Genomic DNA, 19539 nt, shown 5'->3' with positions numbered 1-19539 from the left:
GAGTTGTAGTGGTGGTGGAGGTGGTGGATGCCTCGTCGCGGCGGTGCCTCCCCGGGCCCTCCTTCCCTGGCCCTCACAGTGCCGCCGCGGACCTCAGAGTGCCAGTGCGTGGACCCTCCGCCACCCACCTTGGCCTTCTGACATTTTCTTTTGACCTCTTTCCAAGGGCCTCCTGTGACCCTCGTGACCTCGTTTGTGGGTGTTTGAGGGCGGCGTCGGTGTAAGTGAGGAGACGCCCGCGGGCCAAGGTGTGGGATGTTACAGTGTGGTAGTGAAGGAAAGCTAATTTAGAGAGAAGCGAAAGTGCAGCGTTAATATTGCGTCCCTGACTCCGGCCGCGTCACTCATCAAGGGTCAAGCAAGTCGTCAGGAGTCCTTGGCTTCCCTGGTTCTATCGACCAAGCAGCCGAGGGCGAGGAGGTGAGGCTGCGAGGGCGACGTGACGGACGCAGGAAGTGAGCTCAGCTCCCGGGTGCCGCCGAGGCTGCAGCTGCCGCCCTCAGCCTCCAATATCGGTGCCCCGCCGGCTGCAGCATCTACTTTATCGTGTGATCCTGCTGGAAGGCGGCCCTCTGCTGGGCGGCTGAGTGGAGCCTGCAGAAGCGGCGAGCAGGCAGGAGGCCAGTCGGCGCCCAGGCACACAGTGGCACCACTTGCCCAAAGCTGAAGTAGTGATCAGGATATTGGGCATCTGCCTCCCGCCCCCACCAGCAACACGACCTGGCTCCCAGATGGCTGCCGGCCCTCGCCCGCTGCCCCGCCCCCCCCAAAGCGCTGCCCCGTCACCGTCGTCAGCTCTCAGGACTTGGTCACAGTGTCAGAGTGAAGATCACCGCGGCAGACGATGGAAATAGGAGGCGTGCAGCAGTCACAGCCTCCGCTTCGTCGTGCTGCTGCCACTGCTGTTGCTGCTGCTGCAGCCGCTGAGACTCTTCCTGCCGGTGGTGTCGCTGCTGCCCGTGGGGGCGGTTGGGGGGTGGCCGCTGTGTGGTGCTAGTAAAAAACGGAACAGTGTCCCTCGACCACCAGCGGGGCAGCGTCGCGTTAGGGCCGATGAAGAAGAAATAGTAGATCAATGTGCCTTTGGGACGCCGTGGTCGGGGCCACCGTGCTGAGTGCTGACGCAGCCGCTGGCAACTCTTTCCCTAAAGAAGCCCAGACTGTCGCATAATATCTTTACACTTGAAACTGTGAAGTACCCACACACATAGTGACGCAGTCGCTCGCTCGGCAGGACTTAGGTTTTGATACGACGAGTAGCAGCAGAGTAGACCACGTCGGTAGTCCTTGTTTTGTACCGCGACTTTTTAACGTTTGTGGTGGTGTGCGTATCGTGGACCACCGCGGCGCCACGACCATCCTGGGCTGTGTGTGTGTGCGTGTGTGTGCGTGTGCGCTTGTGTGTGCGTGTGTAAGGCCGCAGCGGCCATGGTGTCACGCGTCAGTCCCGCCCCGGCTCGTCTGCTCGCCGCCGCACCTCACCTGCTCAATACAGATGACTAGTTAATGTTGACGAGCTTATCAGGAGGCGGTGGACGTGGCTGAGAGGGAGGTCGCAGCGTCCTGCCGCCGCCTCGACACTAACGCCACCACTCCACCATTCTGACAATCCTGTTATATTTATTTTATTATTAAATATTGTTGTTTGTCGGACTGTAGCGGGAAAACTTGGGTCCTCGTTATCTGCAAGGAGTTAGTGATACAAATTTTGTACATACGAGTAGCCGGCTGCCTGTTGAAGCACTAGTGTTTACATTTTCTAAGTATTTTAGTGTAGCGTTTTGTAACTGTCAGGCCGTGTCCTCGAGGCCCGCCCTCCCCCGCTCACAACAGTGTGATCAAAACCTTGCTGGTCATCCACTACACTTAAGGCGAGACTGCTGTGACGTGCGGAGCTTCCTGGACGATGATTGGCTGACGTTTGGTGCTCACTTCATTGGCTCATAATAGTTGTCATCGACCTCTCGAGTGCTCACTTGTCACGGTCGTTCTCCAGGTTGTTACCTTCTCGTGATCCAGGTCGTGGCTGGTCAGGTTCTTGTTGGATAGTGTTGACCTGGCGAGCCTTTAGTTCCTTACTGTCTTGTTTGTACTCACCTGTTCCGTGTTAGAGTTGATCGTTGTTTTCATCTTTTACATGTCGTTCTGGTGACGTGTTTTTGTCGCCATTGTCCTCAAGTGACAAGTCGAGGTGCTATCTCCCACACAGCAAGTTTCCTGCCCCCGGCCACTCCTCCACCAGCTCAAGCTTTATAATTAATTGCCGGAGGAGAGGCGGAGGCTTGGAGTTGTTTGTGTCTGCTCACCGACACGAATTGCTGCTCACCTGTTGAGGCAGCAGCGGCAGTGGATCAGGTGGAGAGTGAGGGGCCGGTGCTCTGAGGCAGCCTAATTACCCGTTCTGGAGGCCACACGTCGCCGCCGGGATGAGCCAGCCACCGGCCAACCCTCCGCGCCGGGCCGTCCCGAAGGTGTTCCGCCGACAGAATAGCTTCGCCGGCTTCCCCAGCGCCTCCCTCACTATCTTCAACAACAATGCCGCCAACAACAATGCCACCACAAACAACAACAACAATAATGGAAGATATGCGAATAAGCCGGTGCTCGCCTCCACAACCGCCACCACGGGGACCGTGTCGGCGTCCGTCCCGGCCTCAGCAGCCGTGTGCTCCCCAGCTACCTCGGGGGCGACAGTCCTGTCCGCCTCTCTGGCCGGCTCAACGCCTCCCCTGCTGTCTGTGTACCAGCCGACCCCCGCCGCCAATCGGCCACCGACGGGGTTCTATTCCCTCCCCAGACACAACCGCCCCGGCCACCTTAGCAGGGCGTTAGGCGTGGGCTTCCACTTGCTGGCCAGGACCACTCCCCCGGGGTCCTCGGGACCCACGGCAGCGGAACAGCTGGGAATCAACGCGCCATCACTCCCGAAGTCACACCGGAGGAACCTGAGTGAAGGAGGAAACACTGCCGGCGTCCTCACCGCACTCCCGGTGACGTACGGTTCTCTCTCTCGAAACAAAAGCTCAAACAGAGACGCGTCGGCGTCGGGAAGCTCGTCAGGCAGCGGAGAGATAAAATTCAAATCTTCCTCGAGCAAGCGCAGCAGCAGAGAGGGAGATGGTAAGCAGCGTCGCCGAGACCCTGACTACCAATCACTTCCCCGCCGATCCTCCAAGGACCACTCGGCCAAGAAGTCTTCAAAGGAAAACGACCCCAAGAACCAAAACGCCTCGAAGCGCTACGAACCGGAGCCCAAGTTTAGATCTCTCCCCAGGAGGCACGACGGGGAGCTGAGGTACCAAGTGTGTCCTACCAAGAAGAGCGAGGGTGACCCCAAGTACCAGTCGCTCCCCAAGAGGCACAGCTCGGAGCCCAGGTACCAAACCTTTCCCAAGAGACGCGATGCAGACTCGTCCAGCACCCACCACCCGCCCTCGCCGAAGAGACGGGGAACGGAACCTGCACAGCAACTTTCGTCCCCGAAGAGGCGCGAAACGGGTCCGGGTGCCCTTCCCGCCTCCCCTAAGCGGCGGGACATGGGCCTGGAGCATCTCCCTTCCTCCCCGAAGAGAAGAGATTCCTCGGACACGAGCCAACAAACCTCATCGCCCAAGCGTCGCACTTCCGAGCCCAAGTACCAGCCTCTGCCTCCCCCCAAGAGGTATGACATCGACCCCAAGTACGAAATGCTGCCCCTAAAGCGCCCAGAGGTGGACATCAAGTACCAAACAGTCCCGCAGAAGAGGCACGACCCAGATGCACGTAGGTTCCAGGACGCTCACCCCAGAACCTTCGGCATAGACCCAAAATACCAGGCGCTTCCCCCCAAGAGGTACGACTTTGACCCCAGGTATCACCCCATCCCGCCCCCCAGGTATGAAGCGGAGCCCAGGTACCAAACTATACCGCCTCCGAAGAGACGAGATCAGGACTTCGGGTACCCGCCGCTCCCACCTAAAAAGTTCGGGGTCGACCTTCGGTATCAGCCACTCCCTCTTCGCCACGACCCCGGCCCGAGGTACCAGACAATACCACCGAAGAGGCATGACATGGAACACCGCTACCACTACATCAGCCATCCCCCGAGGCCAGACATGGACCCCAATTACCAACAGCTTCCACCAAGGAGGCCCGATCTGGACCCGAAGTACCAGCAGCTCCCTCCCAGAAGACCTGACTTTGATCCTCGATACCAACAGTTTCTTCCTAGGAGGCCAGACATTGAGCCTCGAGAACAGCCTATGCTCTCTAGACCCGATATCGAACCAAGGTATCAACAATTACCTCCAAGAAGGCCGGATATTGAGCCACCGAGGTACCACCAGCACCCACCTCCAGGAAGACCGGATATCGAACCCCGGTACCACCACCACCACCATCACCACCACCAGGGACGACCGGACATTGAGCCAAGGTACCAACAATTACCGAGACCTGATATTGAGCCCAAGTACCAGCCACTGCCACCACGGCCTGATATTGAACCCCGGTACGCCCAGATACCCCCTAGGCGGCCGGACATTGAGCCAAGTTATCAGCCTCTCCCTCCACGGCCGGATATCGAACCCAAGTACCAACAATTACCTCCGAGAAGACCGGATGTAGAGCCGAAGTACCAGCCGTTGTCGATGAGGCCAGACATCGAACCCAAGTACCCGCAGCCAGGAGCAATGGAACCCAAATACCAACCCCTTCCAATGAGGCCCGATATTGAACCCAAATACCAGGCGTTCCCACCCAGACCCCCAGATATTGAGCCCAAGTATCAACAGCTTCCCCCCAGGCCCCCTGATATCGAATCCAAATACCAGCCTCTACCTCCTCGTATTCCCGACATGGAGCCACCGAAGTATCAGACCCTCCCACCCAGAGCACCCGACATTGAACCCAAATACCAAGCGCTTCCCCCAAGAGCACCAGATATCGAACCCAAATACCAGACGCTCCCTCCCAGACCCCCTGACATCGAGTCCAAGTACCAGCCTCTGCCTCCAAGAATACCTGACATAGAACCCCCGAAGTACCAGGCAGTACCGCCCAGAGGCCCTGAGATGGAGCCCAAGTACCAACAGTTTCTCCCAAGAGGCCCCGACATCGAGCCTAAGTACCAGCAGCTGCCGCCTCGCCGCCCCGAAGGAGATTTCCCCCCGCGCACCGAGTGTGAGCACAAGTTCCACCCTCAGCCGCCCATGTTCGACTACGAGTTCAAACCCATCCCGACCATCAAGCCGAACTATGAGCGGCCGTACCACATGATGCCCATGCCCATACCTTTGAGGCAGCCCGACGGGGACGCCCACCCTCACCCCCCCGTCAGCGTGGACACTCACGCCCCTCTGAAGATCCAGCCACAGCCGCCCAAGCCTCTCGGGGCCAACGCCGTGCACCCGGTAACCACCCAGCCCTCGCGCGCCGGCGAGCACCATCACCACCACCATCACCACCACCATCACCACCACACCGTGCCGACCCAGCCCCAGCCGAAAGTGCACCAGCCTGAGCCTCTGTACGGAGCGCAACGGCCCAAAACTCAGGGCGGCTTCCCTCTCTACGAAACCATCCCTGCCAAGCAACCCTCGATCGAGCCCGTGCCTGCCAAGGTCCCGGGTGTCATACCGCTTTACGAGGGCATCCCACCGAGGATCTCTCTGCCCGAGGCCGTGCCCATCCCGCCTCAGGTGAGTGAGCCTGACCCTCTGTACCAGGCCATCCCGCCTCCCCTGTCTCCTCTCAAGGCCGAGGAGCCGCCCGAGCCACTCTACCAATCATCCCCGCCCAAGGCCATCGCCACCGAGCCCTTGTACCAGTCCTCCCCCGATGGCCTGGAGTGTGACCCGGTGTACCAGGCCGTGACCCCACAGATGATCCAGGATGTCAAGTCCAACTACCAGCTCCTGCAACAGAGGAAGCTGGAGCAGGAGGCGAAGGGCATCTCGGGTCCCAAGCGGTCGACCAAAGGGGACAAATATCACTCGCCCACCAAACGCACCTTCAGGGAGCGTGACGCCGAGGCCAAGGCTCAGCAGGCTAAAAAAGCCTCCAAGGGGGAACCCAAATATTCTTCTGTGTCGAAGAAAAAAGACAAGGACAAAGACAAAGACAAGGACAAGGAAAAAGAAAAGGATAAAGACAAGGATAAGGAAAAGGAAAAAGAAAAAGAAAAGGAAAAAGATAAGGAGAACGAGAAGCCTCAGCCACAGCCCAGACGGTCACTGGCGCGCCGCGAAACTCCTGCTGCTCCGCTACCGTTCCGCTGGACGCCCGGCGACGACGACGGCATCTACTCGAGCCTCGAGTACCCGAGCGAGGGACCCCGCAGCGGCGGGCCCAGCGAGGACGAAATATACTCCAGCCTCACCACCACCGACGACCCCGTCTACCAGAGCGTCAGCGAGGCGTCCTACTCGCGGCCCGTCCCGCCCCTTCCGGCGCCCCTGCGGTACAGACGGCGTGCCGACGACGCACCGCCCCCACTTCCCCCGCCACGCCTCACAACCGGGCCGGTGGGTTCTCACAACCCTCTTGTGTCCCCCTCGACCCCGCCCGTGGTGCCGGCTCGAACCCAGCGTGCCCCGGGGTCTGGCCAGCGGGCCTCCTACCCCGGGGACAGCAGCACCAGCCCTAGCCCGGAGAACATCCTGACGCAGTCGGCGCCCTCGTGGCCGCAGCGAAAACAGCGGTCTGACAATGATGAGATATACTCCTCCATCCCGTCACTCATCAGCTCCACGCCGGAGTCCCCTCCCGCCACGCTGCCGCGGGCCGCCCAGGCCGGCCGCGTCGCGCCCTCCGCCTCCTGGAACTCATTGGGCTCGTCCTGCAGGTCCTCCTGGGACTCCCTTGGGTCCTCCGGAAGGTCTGATGGCAGCAGCGCGAGGCAGCGGCGGCGGCGTGCGCGGTCTGACCCCCGGATGGACGCGGGCGTGCTGCACCGGCTTGCCTTCACCATCTGGCACACAGCTTTGCACATCGAGAAAGAGGTCAGGAGCGCCGGCTGACCTACGCCTCCACCCTCCGTGTCCGCATGACCTGACCCTGACCCTTGCCCTGCCTGGCGGCGCATGACCTGACCTGACCCCGGATGTGTTGGTGCGTCAGCGTGTGCACGAGGCCCGCGACAACCCCGGCCACGCCCCGGTGTATGTCTCCCTCGGCATGACCTCCTCCTCCCCCCCTCCTCCTGGTCCTCCTCTTGATTCTCCTCCATCACCCCCCTCCCTCCTATCGGCATGACACGTAGCATCGCTCTCCTCACCAGCCACAAACATTCTCACCTCTCCAAATCAACATCGCCACTTGGTTTTATTGCTTGTTCTCCCTTCCCCCTCCCTCTCACCTCTTTTCTTCCTCCTCTCTTCTCCTTCCACCCTCCACCCTCGTCTTTCCTTTCTTCTCCTTTCTCCTTTCCCCCTTCCCCCTCCTCTCTTCCTCCTCACGTCTTTTTGCACCCTGTCACTCCCACTTCCTCTCTTGCTGCTTCTCGGTAGTAGTTGATAAGATATATTTTCTATTCCAACAATGATATTCTTTTTATTTCTGCTTCTGGCTGTCTATTTGTCTCTCTGTCTGTTTAACTGCCTCTCAGTATCTCTATCTATTAATCTATCTGACACACACACACACACACACACACACACACACACACACACACACACACACACACACACACACACACACACACACACACACACACACACACCTGTCATTGCTTCCTCAGGTTTTGTCGTCGTACTCATCCCAACGACCTTTGTGCATGGTGATATTACGTACATTATACATTATTTTTTATTTGACCTTTTTTGGGGTATTTCGAATTTGTCTTGACCCTTATGACATCGCATGGAGTAGGTTTAGAAATTCGGTGTGATGTGTATTTAAGGTGAAAAAGTATATAAAAAGTGGAGTGCTATAGATTTTAGGGGCATATGCTACTTACTATAATCACACACACACACACACACACACACACACACACACACACACACACACACACACACACACACACACACACACACACACACACACTTAAAGAAGGCGTGACATCACCATATTTTTTTTCGCTCCAGATCCTCGTCGCCTTTCGTCCCGGCGTCTCAAGGTTACCAAAAAAAAAAAAAAAAAAAATAGTGGTTGGTCAGCGTAACTTTGGCGAGGCGACGCGAAGTTACGTCACCCGCTAAACACTTAAGAAATACGTCACACGATCCTGTTGGCAATATTAGGAAGCGGGAGAAGCAGGAGACACAGGGTGACTTGGTGTTATTTTTTTTCTTTTTTTTTTCCTTCATCTGACAATCGGTTCTACTTTTAATGTTACTTTCTTTCATATCGACGAGTTTTTTTTTTTTTTTTTTTTTTTTTTACAACAAAGGAGACAGCTCATTTTTTGTTTTCCTTCTTTTTTCCCTTCATCTGACAATCGGTTTTACTTTTAATGTTACTTTCTTTCATATCGACGATTTTTTTTTTTTTTTTTTTTTTTACAACAAAGGAGACAGCTCATTTTTCGTTTTCCTTCTTTTTTTTCCTTCATCTGACAATCGGTTTTACTTTTAATGTTACTTTCTTTCATATCGACGAGTTCTTTTTTTTCTACAGCAAAGGAGACAGCTCATTTTTTGTTTTCCTTCTTTTTTTCCTTCATCTTACAGTCGACTCTACTTTTAATGTTACTTTCTTTCATATCGACGAGCTCTTATTTTTTTTTACAACAAAGGAGACAGCTCAAGGGCACAAAAAAAAGGAAACAATAATAAAAAAAAAGCCCGCTACTCGCTGCTCCTAAAAAGAATCCAAAGAGGTGTCCGAAAGTGATCTTATTGCAGTTATTATTATTATTATCATTATTAATATTACCTCCATTACTGTCGTTCTTCTTCAGCTTTTTATTTATTTGTTTATTTTCTTTTACACTTTTCTTTTATTCTACTGTTAAGATGGCATAGTTTCTTTTCCTCCATTACTACTGTCGTTCTTCAGTATTTAATTATTTGGTCATTTTCTTCTACGTCATTTTTTTTGGCAAGTGTTAAGATCATATAATTATAGTTCCTTGTTTGGTAATGGGAGGGGAGATGGGAGATGGAAGATGGGAGGGGTAATGGGAGGCTGGGAGACTGGATGGAGAGGGAGGGGAAGAGGGATTTAGCGAGGCTTGTATTTTCTTTTCTCACGGAAGTAAATATTGTGTTCATCATGGTTAATTTTTCTATTCTTTTGTCAGTGCGTGTCATACGGTACGGAATTCCACTCGTTTGGGTTCACAACGGAAAAATAAACAGGGGGAATTGAGTTGGCCCTGTTTGGCACGTTTCCGCATCAAGCATAAATCTCTTTCCTTGTCTTCATCATCCCAAGTGTGTGTCCTGCAAGCATTAATCCTGCCCATCCCCCTTCTTTCCCTCCTTCCTTCCTTTCTGCAACACCATATTTATCATTTCTATTGTTTGTCTTCCTCCTCCTATACATCTTTTCTTCACTCTTTTCTCTCCATTTTCCTTGTTTTATTTGCTCTTCCCAGTTCTCATTTTCCTCATCCCTCATTCCCTTTTCTACATCCTTTCCTTACTTTGTCTTTTCCATTTTCCTTGTTTTATTTTCCTTTTCCTTACCATTTTTCCTATTCCTCATTCCTCATTCCCTTTTCGACATCCTTTCCTTACTTTTTCTTTTCATTTTTCTTATTTTATTTTCCATTTCCTCAACAGTTATCGTATTCCTCATCCCCTCTTTTTATTACCTCCTCCTCCTCCTCCTCCTCCTCCTCTTCCTCTTCCCATTTCACATAATCCTTCCACTGCTATTCTTTCCACCCCAGAAAAGATCAGTCCCCCCCCTTCCCCCTATTCCCTACCCATATAATGTCTAATTTGTACACTCTGTTCACATTTCCTCCCCAGTGCCTCTTTGTCCCCCTTTGCCCTCTTCCCTTTTCGCTTTCTTCCTCCACACATAATATCTCAATTTCCTCTCCCTTTTACTCCTCTTTCTTTCCTTATCCTGCAGTTTCTTCTTCCCTTTTCGCTTTTTTTAATCTCCAAATTACATCTCATTCTCATCCCTCTCTCTTTTCTCTTATTTTTTCGTCTTCTTTTCTCCTTTCCTTAACATATAAACTTTCACTTCCTTCTCCCTTTTACTCCCCTTCTCTCCTCCTTTTTCGCTCACCTTATTTTACTTTTCCTTCTTTTCCTTCACAAATGTTATCTTCCTTCTTTTTCCTTTTTTTCATTCATAACCTTCCCTCCCTTTTCCCTCTTTCTTCTTTCCCTTTCACTTCCCTCTCATTCATTCCCAACCTCCCCTTCCTTGTCTCTCATTTTCTCCTTCCCCTTTCTCTTCCTTCCTCTCTAAGTAACCTCCTCACTTTCACCCCCCTCCTCGTCCCATCCCGTCTCCTTCCCTCTACCTCTTCCTCCTCCACCTCCTTCCGTCTCTCTCCTCCCCCTCTTCCCTCCTTCCTTCCTCCTTCTCCCCCTCCGCTGCCCCCATCTCTTTCCTTTCCCCCTGACGCCTTGGGAATATCGAAATAAGCCTTTGGGGTAATATTACTTCCTCGGATTTTCATTGTCTGGCATTTTTACTAATCATGTTGGCTAATGAAGGAGTGTTTTGTTTGGTGGCTCGTTAAGTCGCTGTTTTCTTGTTGCTGTTTCTTACTTTTTTTTATTTCTTTTAATCTTACTCCTTATCTATCTATCTATCTTTGCTTTGGGGGCTTTTTTTGTTTTTTGTTTTTGCCTATGAGTTGCTTCCTTGACTGTAAAAAAATCTATCTATCTGTATATTTATCTATTTATCTATTTACTGTTTCTTCCCATCTGTATTTTTCTTTCACTTCATCTATCTATCTATCTCTATCTCCATCTGTCTGTCTATCTATCTGTCTTCCACTCTTACTTTGTCTTTCCATTCTTTTTCTATCTGTCTGTCTGTCTATCTATCCATCCATCTATCTATCTGTCTTGTTTTTTCCTCCTACTCTTGTTTATCTCTATCTGTTTATGTCTATCTATCTATCTATCCATCTATCTATCTCGGTTATAAAAGGAGTCTCAGTCGATCCCATCAATTTTTCAGTCCGCCCTAAAAATAGACGCCAAGTAATGAAAACGGACAAATAATAGCCTGGCATCGCTCATTAGTGCAAGTGAAGCCGGGTCCCATTTTCCTTCCTCCGCCGCACAATCAAAGAAAACGAAACGAGGTAGTCAGTACAATGGAGACTTATCAAAAGTTTCATTAAGTCCTTCCTTCCTTCCCTCCCGCTCCGAAGTCTGTATCCTCCTCCTCCTCCTCCTCCTCCTCCTCCTCCAACCATTTCTTCTTATCTTCTTTCTCATTTTCTCTTGCCTTTTCCCTTCCCTCTTTATCATCCTTTCCCTTACTCCTGAATTCCTTCCTTATCGTATCCTTATCTTTTATTATTATGGCTCATTTATTCTTATCTTTACTAGTTTTACCCATTGTTGTCGTTACTGTTATCAGCGTTTTATTCCTTAACTCTTTTTTATCCCTTTTTTTGTTTAACTCTCGTCCTCTTCTCCTCCTCCTCCTCTTCCTCCTTCTTCTCCTCCTCCTCTTTATCCTTATCTTTACTTATTATCGTCATTTTTTAGCATTTTACTCCTTGACACCTTTTTTTTTTTCTTTTCTCTACTCAGCTCCCATTCTTTTCTCCTTCTCCTCCTCCTCCTCCTCCTCCTCCTCCTCCTCCTCCTCCTCCTCCTCTCATGACGACTGAAGTGGTTGAGTTATTGCTTACGTCATCAATTTTCTCCTTTCAGAACAACAATGAAGCCCTGACGTCACACAAACAACCAACCATAAGCAGCAGAAACGTGAGTAGGGGAATATATTGTTTGTTTGTGTGTTTGTGTGTTTGTTTGTATGTTGGTGTTTGTGTGTGGGGGAGGGAGGGGTAGGAAGGGGGGGGGTGTTGATCTTGTGTGTGGTGTTGATATATATACAAGGTGTCTTGGTTTGTGTGTTTGTGTGTGTGTCTGTGTGTCGGGGGAGGAGGGAGGGGAAGGGAGGGGCTATGTTGGTCTTGTTGTTGTTGTTGTTGCTGATTTTGTTATTGTTTTCGTCATCTGCTTCCGTTTCATTGTTTTATATGTTTTCTTTGTTTTGATATTTTGTTCCTCTTTTTTTTTCTTTTTTTGGCGATGTATTTATTTTCTCTTTTGTTCCCTTTTCGTTTTGTTCTTTTTCTTTCTTCTTTTGTATTTCTCTGTAGCCATTTTCCTTTTACTGCTTTTACTTCTTCACTTTCCCAATTTCAACTTTTCTTCGCGTTCTTGCTATTGACAACCTGTATTTCTCTCTCTCTCTCTCTCTCTCTCTCTCTCTCTCTCTCCTTGTATTTATCCTTCCACATATCGATCATTTTGCCCATCAACTCTTCTCCCTCATGACTTTCACACTCCTCCTCCTCCTCCTCCTCCTTGTTTCTAGGCACTCCAGGGAGGGAGGAAGGAGGAGCCTTACAATAAGAATCAGGCACTCAGCTCCCCGATTCTCCCTCCCCCTTAAAATGTGAACGATCTCTCTCTCTCTCTCTCTCTCTCTCTCTCTCTCTCTCTCTCTCTCTCTCTCTCTCTCTCTCTCTCTCTCTCTCTCTCTCTCTCTCTCTCTCTCTCTCTCTCTCTCTCTCTCTCTCTCTCTCTCTCTCTCTCTCTCTCTCTCTCTCTCTCTCTCTCTCTCTCTCTCTCTCTCTCTCCTCTCTCTCTCTCTCTCTCTCTCTCTCTCTCTCTCTCTCTCTCTCTCTCTCTCTCTCTCTCTCTCTCTCTCTTGTGGATTATCGCTCGCTCCTTCCTTCTGTGTGTATCTATTCTATCCTCTCGTCATTCTCCTCCTTCTCCTCTTCTTCCTCTTCTTCCTATGTCAGCATTGTGTGTGTGTGTGTGTGTGTGTGTCTGTGTGGCTGTGTGGAAAGTTGATGGAAAGGCTTTTAAACGTATTCCATTGTTTAAGTTTCCGTTTTTATTGTGTATGTGTTTGTGTGTGTCTTCCTCCTATTCTCCCTCCACATTTCTCTTTGTTTATCCGCGTTAGCTTGAGGGGCAGAGGCGTCCTTCAAACACTTCGTCTCTCATCGTCAATTCAGGCTCCCGCTCGGCCAAATATCGGCTCCTGTTATTTACTTGTCCAACACACGCAGCGCCGCAGCGCCCGCTAACCTTTCACTTTGCCGCGGCGGGAGGGTAGGCGGCTGGCGGGCGGGAGTTGCGGGAAACTGACCTTTTCTCCCGTTCAAGGTCACTGGGAATCGCTAAGCCTTCAGCCCATGTCTTCTTCAGGCCATTTCATCCCCCTCCTCCCTCCCTCTCCCTCTCCCTCCGTCACTGAGCGGCTTTGTGTGGGTCAAGTGGGCGAATGACTAATCTTTGTACCAGGAGACTCTGCGGCTGCCTCTCATTCACTCACTCCTCTTTGTCATGTCCTCTTACCTGTTATCACCTCCGCTGCTACGAAGAAGAGAGGTCGCGGGAGTTAAAGAGCATGGAGTGTAGGAGTAGCGATGGATGATAGGAATATAAAAGACGACTCACTTGGATGTTATAATAGCGAAGGTTCTTTCTCCTCTTCGTTGTGGAGCCCATCACCTTTGTCGGTAAGAGGAAGAAAAGTCGTGGATGTTGAAGGGCGTGGAGTGTAGAAGGGAAGATAGATACTGAGAGCGATAATAATAATGTGGATGACGCCTTACCAGTTATAGTTATGCACCACTTCATCCTTAAAGAGTATGAATTCGTGTAGTTATGAATGCTAAATATGTAAGGATGAACAAAATGATGATAACAATGAATTGAATGATGATTTTACAGTCCTAGTTATTCAGTTACTCATTTTTCAAGAGCGTGAATGAATGTAAGTGTGGCTAGTTTGTTCTCCCGCCTCTCTCTGTCGCTCACTCCCACGCTGGAATGGATGTGAACTGTCGATAAAGGATGAACAGATGATGATAACAATAATTTGGATGAGGATTTTACACTCCCAGGTATTTAGTGATTCATCCTTAAAGAGTGTGAATGAATGTAAGTGTGTAGAGTCTGTCCTTCACTTTTCACTCATTCAGCAGACCAGGTGAGACGGCGGCCAGGTGTGGAGGGCGCCAGGTAGAGGAGGCGGCAATTAGCACCTGTCCCTCCGCCCTACTTGACGTCAGGACAACTTTAGGGAAGGTCGATGGTGCTACGAGGGGGCATTTAGGGCCAGGAGAGTCAGCTGGTGGAGGGAGGATCAGGAAGTGGAGTTTGATGGCTGGTGGAGGTGGGTGGAGGTGGTGGGGGGTGCAGGAGGAAGCTAAGACTACATTAGGTGGGTGGCTGAAAGCGGAAAGAGGTGGTTGTGGTGGTGGAAGAGGTTGACTGTATTATGTGGATGGCTGGTGGTGGTTGGAGGTGGTAATGGTGGTGGAGACTTAGACAGCATTAGTGGGAAGGTGGATGGCTAATAGTGGTGGATGGAGACAGTGGTGGTAATGGAAGAGGCTTAGATTCCATTGGAAGGAAGGTGGAGGTAGTGGAAGAGGTTTAGATTCCATTAGAGGGAAGGTGGAGGTAGTGGAAGAGGTTTAGATTCCATTAGTGGGAAAGTAGAGGTGGATGGAGACAATTGTGGTGGAAGAGGCGTATATTGTATTACTGGAGAAGTGGATAAGTGGTGGTAGTTGTGGATCGTGGTGGTGGAGGAGGCGTAGATAGCGTTAGTGTAAGTGGATTCATGATGGAGGTAGATGCTGGTAGTGTTAGAGCCTTAGACCAGAGTTCGGGTAAGGTGGAGGTGGGTGGAGGTAGTGCGGATGCTGGTGGAGGCTTGCAAATTGAAAGTGGATGTCTGATAGATTATATTGGGCGGCGGGTAGCGGGAGGGAACCAAACGGACGGGAACAGGAGCAGTGGCAGGGAAGGGAGTGGTATTGGTGGTGGTGGTGCTTATTGTAATGGGGCATTGTAACCCTGATGGCGGGCCAATACTATGCCTCAGCGCCCTTGCCTTCGTCTGCGTCTGGCCCGCGTGTCTGGAGGTGGGCGAAGCGAGCGGGGAATCAGTGGGGGCGCCGCTGATGCTGTTTCCGCGGTGCTCGGCGTCACACTCGCATCCCTGGTCTCTAATTTGCGCCGACTTATCCGAAAGTCTAAGGTCGTTACCAACCATGTTTCATTTGCATTGGTAATTATATGCATACTGATACGCGGCTGGTGATAATGGAGAGGCGCAGAGAGAGAGAGAGAGAGAGAGAGAGAGAGAGAGAGAGGGAGAGGGAGAGGGAGACAGAGGGAGGGGGAGAGACAGAGACAGAGACAGGGAGGCAGACAGATAGATTGACAGAAAGATGGACAGGGAGAGAGAGAGAGAGAGAGAGAGAGAGAGAGAGAGAGAGAGAGAGAGAGAGAGAGAGAGAGAGAGAGAGAGAGAGAGAGAGAGAGAGAGAGAGTATATGTGTGTGTGGTGAAAATAAATCTAATCCCAACTATTTACGGTGTCTTTTTCAACTTGTTATTTTATGTCGAATCCTTTAGCTCCCTTAATCCTTGCTGTGTGAGTCCTTCCTCCTGTGTCGAGAGTGTAATTAAAAAAGAAAAAAAAAACGTTAACATCAAAAAAATAGAAGACAGGGAAGCAGCAAGGAGGAATAAGGTTGAAGAAAACTTATAATGAAGAGGAAACACGCTCCCGGAGAAAATAAGAAGAAAACGAAAAGACGGAGAAGAAACGCAGAGGAAGACAACAACATCCCAGACTCACAATCAGTCCACGAAGACAAAACAAGATTGCCTCCATTGTCTGATTTCACTACATCTACACCCCCCCCCCCCCACACACACACAACCGATCCTTCCCTTCACCTTCACACCTTCCCATCCCACCTGAAACGAATCTCACCTCTTAATTAACCTTCTCCAACACCTACCTTTCACCTCCACCCTCTCCCCTTTTTACCCACCTTCCCTCCTCGTCAGCAAACCTCGAAGTCATCATTAGTGAAGAATTTATCGTAAAAACTTATCAACAGTAAAATTCTTCCTCGCCTTGAGCCCTGAAGATGCTTTCTACCTGGGCGGCACCTGGAGGAGGCAAGCTAATTATTCAGGTTGAGGGTCATTACAGGTGTTTTTGAGCCTAATAACGGGTAATAAGAGTGCTTGTATTATCACTTAATTGCGAGGCTCCGGTGAGGTAATGGCGACGTTAGGGGAGGGAAAAAAGACCATACCTGCTCGTGGTGTAGAATTTGGAGGTGGGAAGGAAAAGGTGGACGTAGAGGAAAGCGCAAAGGAATGAAGGAAAAGAGGAAGACAAATCAAATGATGGTAGAGGAAGTAGAAGAAAAACAGGAAGAATGACATACGTAGCTGTTCATGGCGTTGATTTTGTAAGATGAGAAACGAAGTGGGAAAGAAAATGATGGACGTAAAGGAAAGCGCCAAGGAATGAAGGGAAAGAAGGCAAATTGAAAGATGGTAGAAAAAATAGAAGAAAAATAGGAGTAGAATGACATACGAAGCTGCTCATTGCGTTGATTTTGTAAGAGGAAAAACAAAGGGGGAGAGAAAATGATGGAAGTAGAGGAAAGCACCAAGGAATGAGGGGAAAAAGGAGGGTAATATGAAAGACGGTAGAAGAAAGGGAGACAAGCAGGAAAAATGACACACATGTACCTCCTCATTTGTGTAGTTTTTGAAGAGGAAATACGTATCAGTAGAAAAAACGATGGAAGGAAAGTGAAAGAAAAAAACAACAGACTGCAGAAAAGGCGAAAAGCAAGAAGAAAGAAGATAAATTAAGAGAAAGGGAAATAGTTGAAATGACGAAAGGAAGTCTATTAAGGGAAGGAAATAGAGGAGAGAGAAAAGAACTGAGAGAAAAGGAGGTAATTTGAAGAATGATTGTGGAAGTGGAAAAGAAGTTGAAGGACTAACCAAAGAAATACGGTTGCATGGAAAAAGGGAAAAAGAAGAAAATGAAAAAGAAAAGATTGTGATACTGAGTTCACAGAGTGGAGGAAAAATTGAGATGATAAATATAACGAGAAACATGAAAGGAAGAAGTGGAGGTGATAAAAGATAACACAAAAACGTGAAAATATAAAAGCAGAGAAAAAAAAACATTAAACAGACTAACTGAAGCAGAGAATGAGGAAGGAGGAGAAGAAAAAAAAAACGTAGAAACTTGAGAAAAAAGAACGAGAAGAAGGAAGGAGTTGAGAAGAAGACGTAGGAGGAGGAAAATGAGGGAAAGTTTAAGAGGAATGACTAGAAATATGGAGGGCAATAAAGAGAGGAGGAGGAGGAGGAGGAGGAGGAGGAGGAAACAGATGCAGCTTGGAAGGAGAATGTCGAATATGAGGAAGAAAAGGAAGAGCAGGATGAAGAAAAGGAGGAAGAGAAGGAGAAGGAGCAGAAGGCAAAAATGAGTAGGAGGAGGAGACGCAGGGTGAGGGAAAGGAGGTGGACGGTGAAAAGAAGGAGTAAGAGAAAAAAAAGCAATAAAGAAGATGGAGAAGCAGAAGAATAAAGAAGAGAAAAAGGAATAAGAACAGGAACAGGAAAAGAAGGTTATAAGAAGAGGAGGAACATAATGCGATAGAGATGGAGGCTGAACAGAAGAAGATGAAGAAAGAACGATAATAATCAGAACAAAAGAGAAAGAAGAAAGGAAGCAGCAGAACAAGAATGAAAAAAGAAAAATCAGAAATAATAAAAACGGCAATATGAAGAAGAGGTCATATAGAGAGAAGGAAATGTTGCCAGGCAGAGTAAGCATCATGAGAACAGGTAAAGGAGAGAGAGAAAAGGGGAGAGGGGAGCATAGAAGGGGAGAGGAGAGGGAGAGAGAGAGGGGAGAGCACTGAGGCTGGACCGAGGCAGAAGTGAGTGAGGCTGGTCGCAGAAATGACACTCTCCGGCGCGTCAATTTTTCCCCACCGTTTCCTTTCCGTCCGTCCTCACTCCATTTTCTTTCTCGTTAAACGTATTCATCTTGCCGCCTCCTTATTAAACACACCTGCTTACCTGCCTCGGGGTGCTGAAGGGGGGGGTGGGGGGTGGAGGGAAGGAGGAAGGAGGAAGAAGAGAAGGAAGTAGTAGGCAGGGAATAAGGGTGAGGTGAACGAAAGGCGGGTGTTAAAGAGAGAGAGAAATGAAGGAGGGAGGAGGAGGAGGAGGAGGAGGCTGGATGCTGGAAGGGAGATGGGTAGCCAGGGAGAGATGGAAGCAAGAGAGGAAGGGTGGTAAAGAGGAAGGAAACTAAAGGAGGGAAGGAGAGGAGAAGGAATGCCGGAAGGGGGAAGGGAAGGGAAGAGAGGGGAAGGCGGGATGCTGGAAGGGGGAAGGAAAGAAGGGAAGGGAGGGATGCTGGAAGGGGGAAGAGACGGAGCGAGAGAGGAAGGAAGGGTGGCATAGAGGGAGTGAAATGAAGAAGGGAAGAGGAGGAGGAGGAGGTACTGAGGGCGATATTGTATATTCCACCCACGATATTTTCCATGCTAGCAGCGAATGATGGTTTTAAGCGTTTTACTCGGGGTTACTAAACAAGAATGGCGATGTATTGGGTAATGGGCTTGCTTTATTATGCGTGTATGTGTGTGTGTGCGTGTGTGTGTGTGTGTGTGTGTGTGTCTGTGTGTGTGTTTGAGGGGAAAGTATGTGTGTTCGTTTTCATTCTTTTCTTTGTTTTGATGTTTATTTCTGCTGTTCTGTCTTGGGTTTTGTCTGTCTGTGTGCGTGTATGTGTGCGTGTGTGTGTGTGTGTGTGTGTATGTATTTGAGGGGAAGTAGGTTTGTTTGTTAATAGTTTTTCTTTGTTTTGTTAATGTTTTTCTTGTGTTGTTTTGTCTTACGTTCTTGTGTGGCGTGATGTTAGTACTGTTGGGCGCCATATTGTTGCGTCACCCCCGCTGTACCTCCTTTGTGTTACCTTTCCGAGAGAGAGAGAGAGAGAGAGAGAGAGAGAGAGAGAGAGAGAGAGAGAGAGAGAGAGAGAGAGAGAGAGAGAGAGAGAGAGAGCGTTCCTCTTAATTCCGGGGTGATAGGTCAAAGTTCAAGGCCGGCGTGACCCCCACAAGGAACGGCCTGGGCGCGCGCGTACAAGAGGTAACGATCGCTGCCTTGTACCTCCCCCCCCCCACCACCCCCCTGACGCCCCCCTCCATGCCGCGCCGCCCCCTTCCCTGTACACCCCTTAGAGACACCTTTGTACACACACACACACACACACACACACACACACACACACACACACACACACACACACACACACACACACACACACACACACACACACACACACATACATACACACACACAAACACACACACACTTTTTTTTTTTCCATGTACACTTAATTTCATCTTGTACGACCTTTTACTCATTCCATACACACAAAGACAACCTCAACACACCTTTGTCCATTTTAACACCTGTATATTGTGTGCTAAAACGCTGTCTGTCTTCACTCATCAACATCCATACACACACACGTACATACACACCTTACTGTCCACACACACACACACACACACACAAACACCTA

At 49.9% G+C, this 19539-nt stretch overlaps 1 protein-coding gene across 4 annotated transcripts in view; it reads left to right on the top strand.

The window, feature by feature from the left end:
• Positions 1-280: 280 nt before the first annotated feature.
• The window catches only part of LOC126998071 (uncharacterized), a 205487-nt gene continuing 186228 nt past the window's right edge, over positions 281-19539 (top strand). For all 4 annotated transcript variants that reach the window (XM_050859449.1, XM_050859451.1, XM_050859450.1 and 1 more), the window contains exons 1-2: positions 281-6980; positions 11787-11840. In XM_050859449.1, coding sequence (XP_050715406.1) covers positions 2427-6980; positions 11787-11840 — 4608 coding nt within the window. In that variant the 5' untranslated portion in view covers positions 281-2426. The remainder of the gene's footprint in view (positions 6981-11786; positions 11841-19539) is intronic.

The sequence above is a fragment of the Eriocheir sinensis genome, chromosome 13 (assembly GCF_024679095.1).
Source record: "Eriocheir sinensis breed Jianghai 21 chromosome 13, ASM2467909v1, whole genome shotgun sequence".
NCBI classification, from domain to species: domain Eukaryota; kingdom Metazoa; phylum Arthropoda; class Malacostraca; order Decapoda; family Varunidae; genus Eriocheir; species Eriocheir sinensis.
This window is presented reverse-complemented; position numbering and strand designations above follow the sequence as displayed.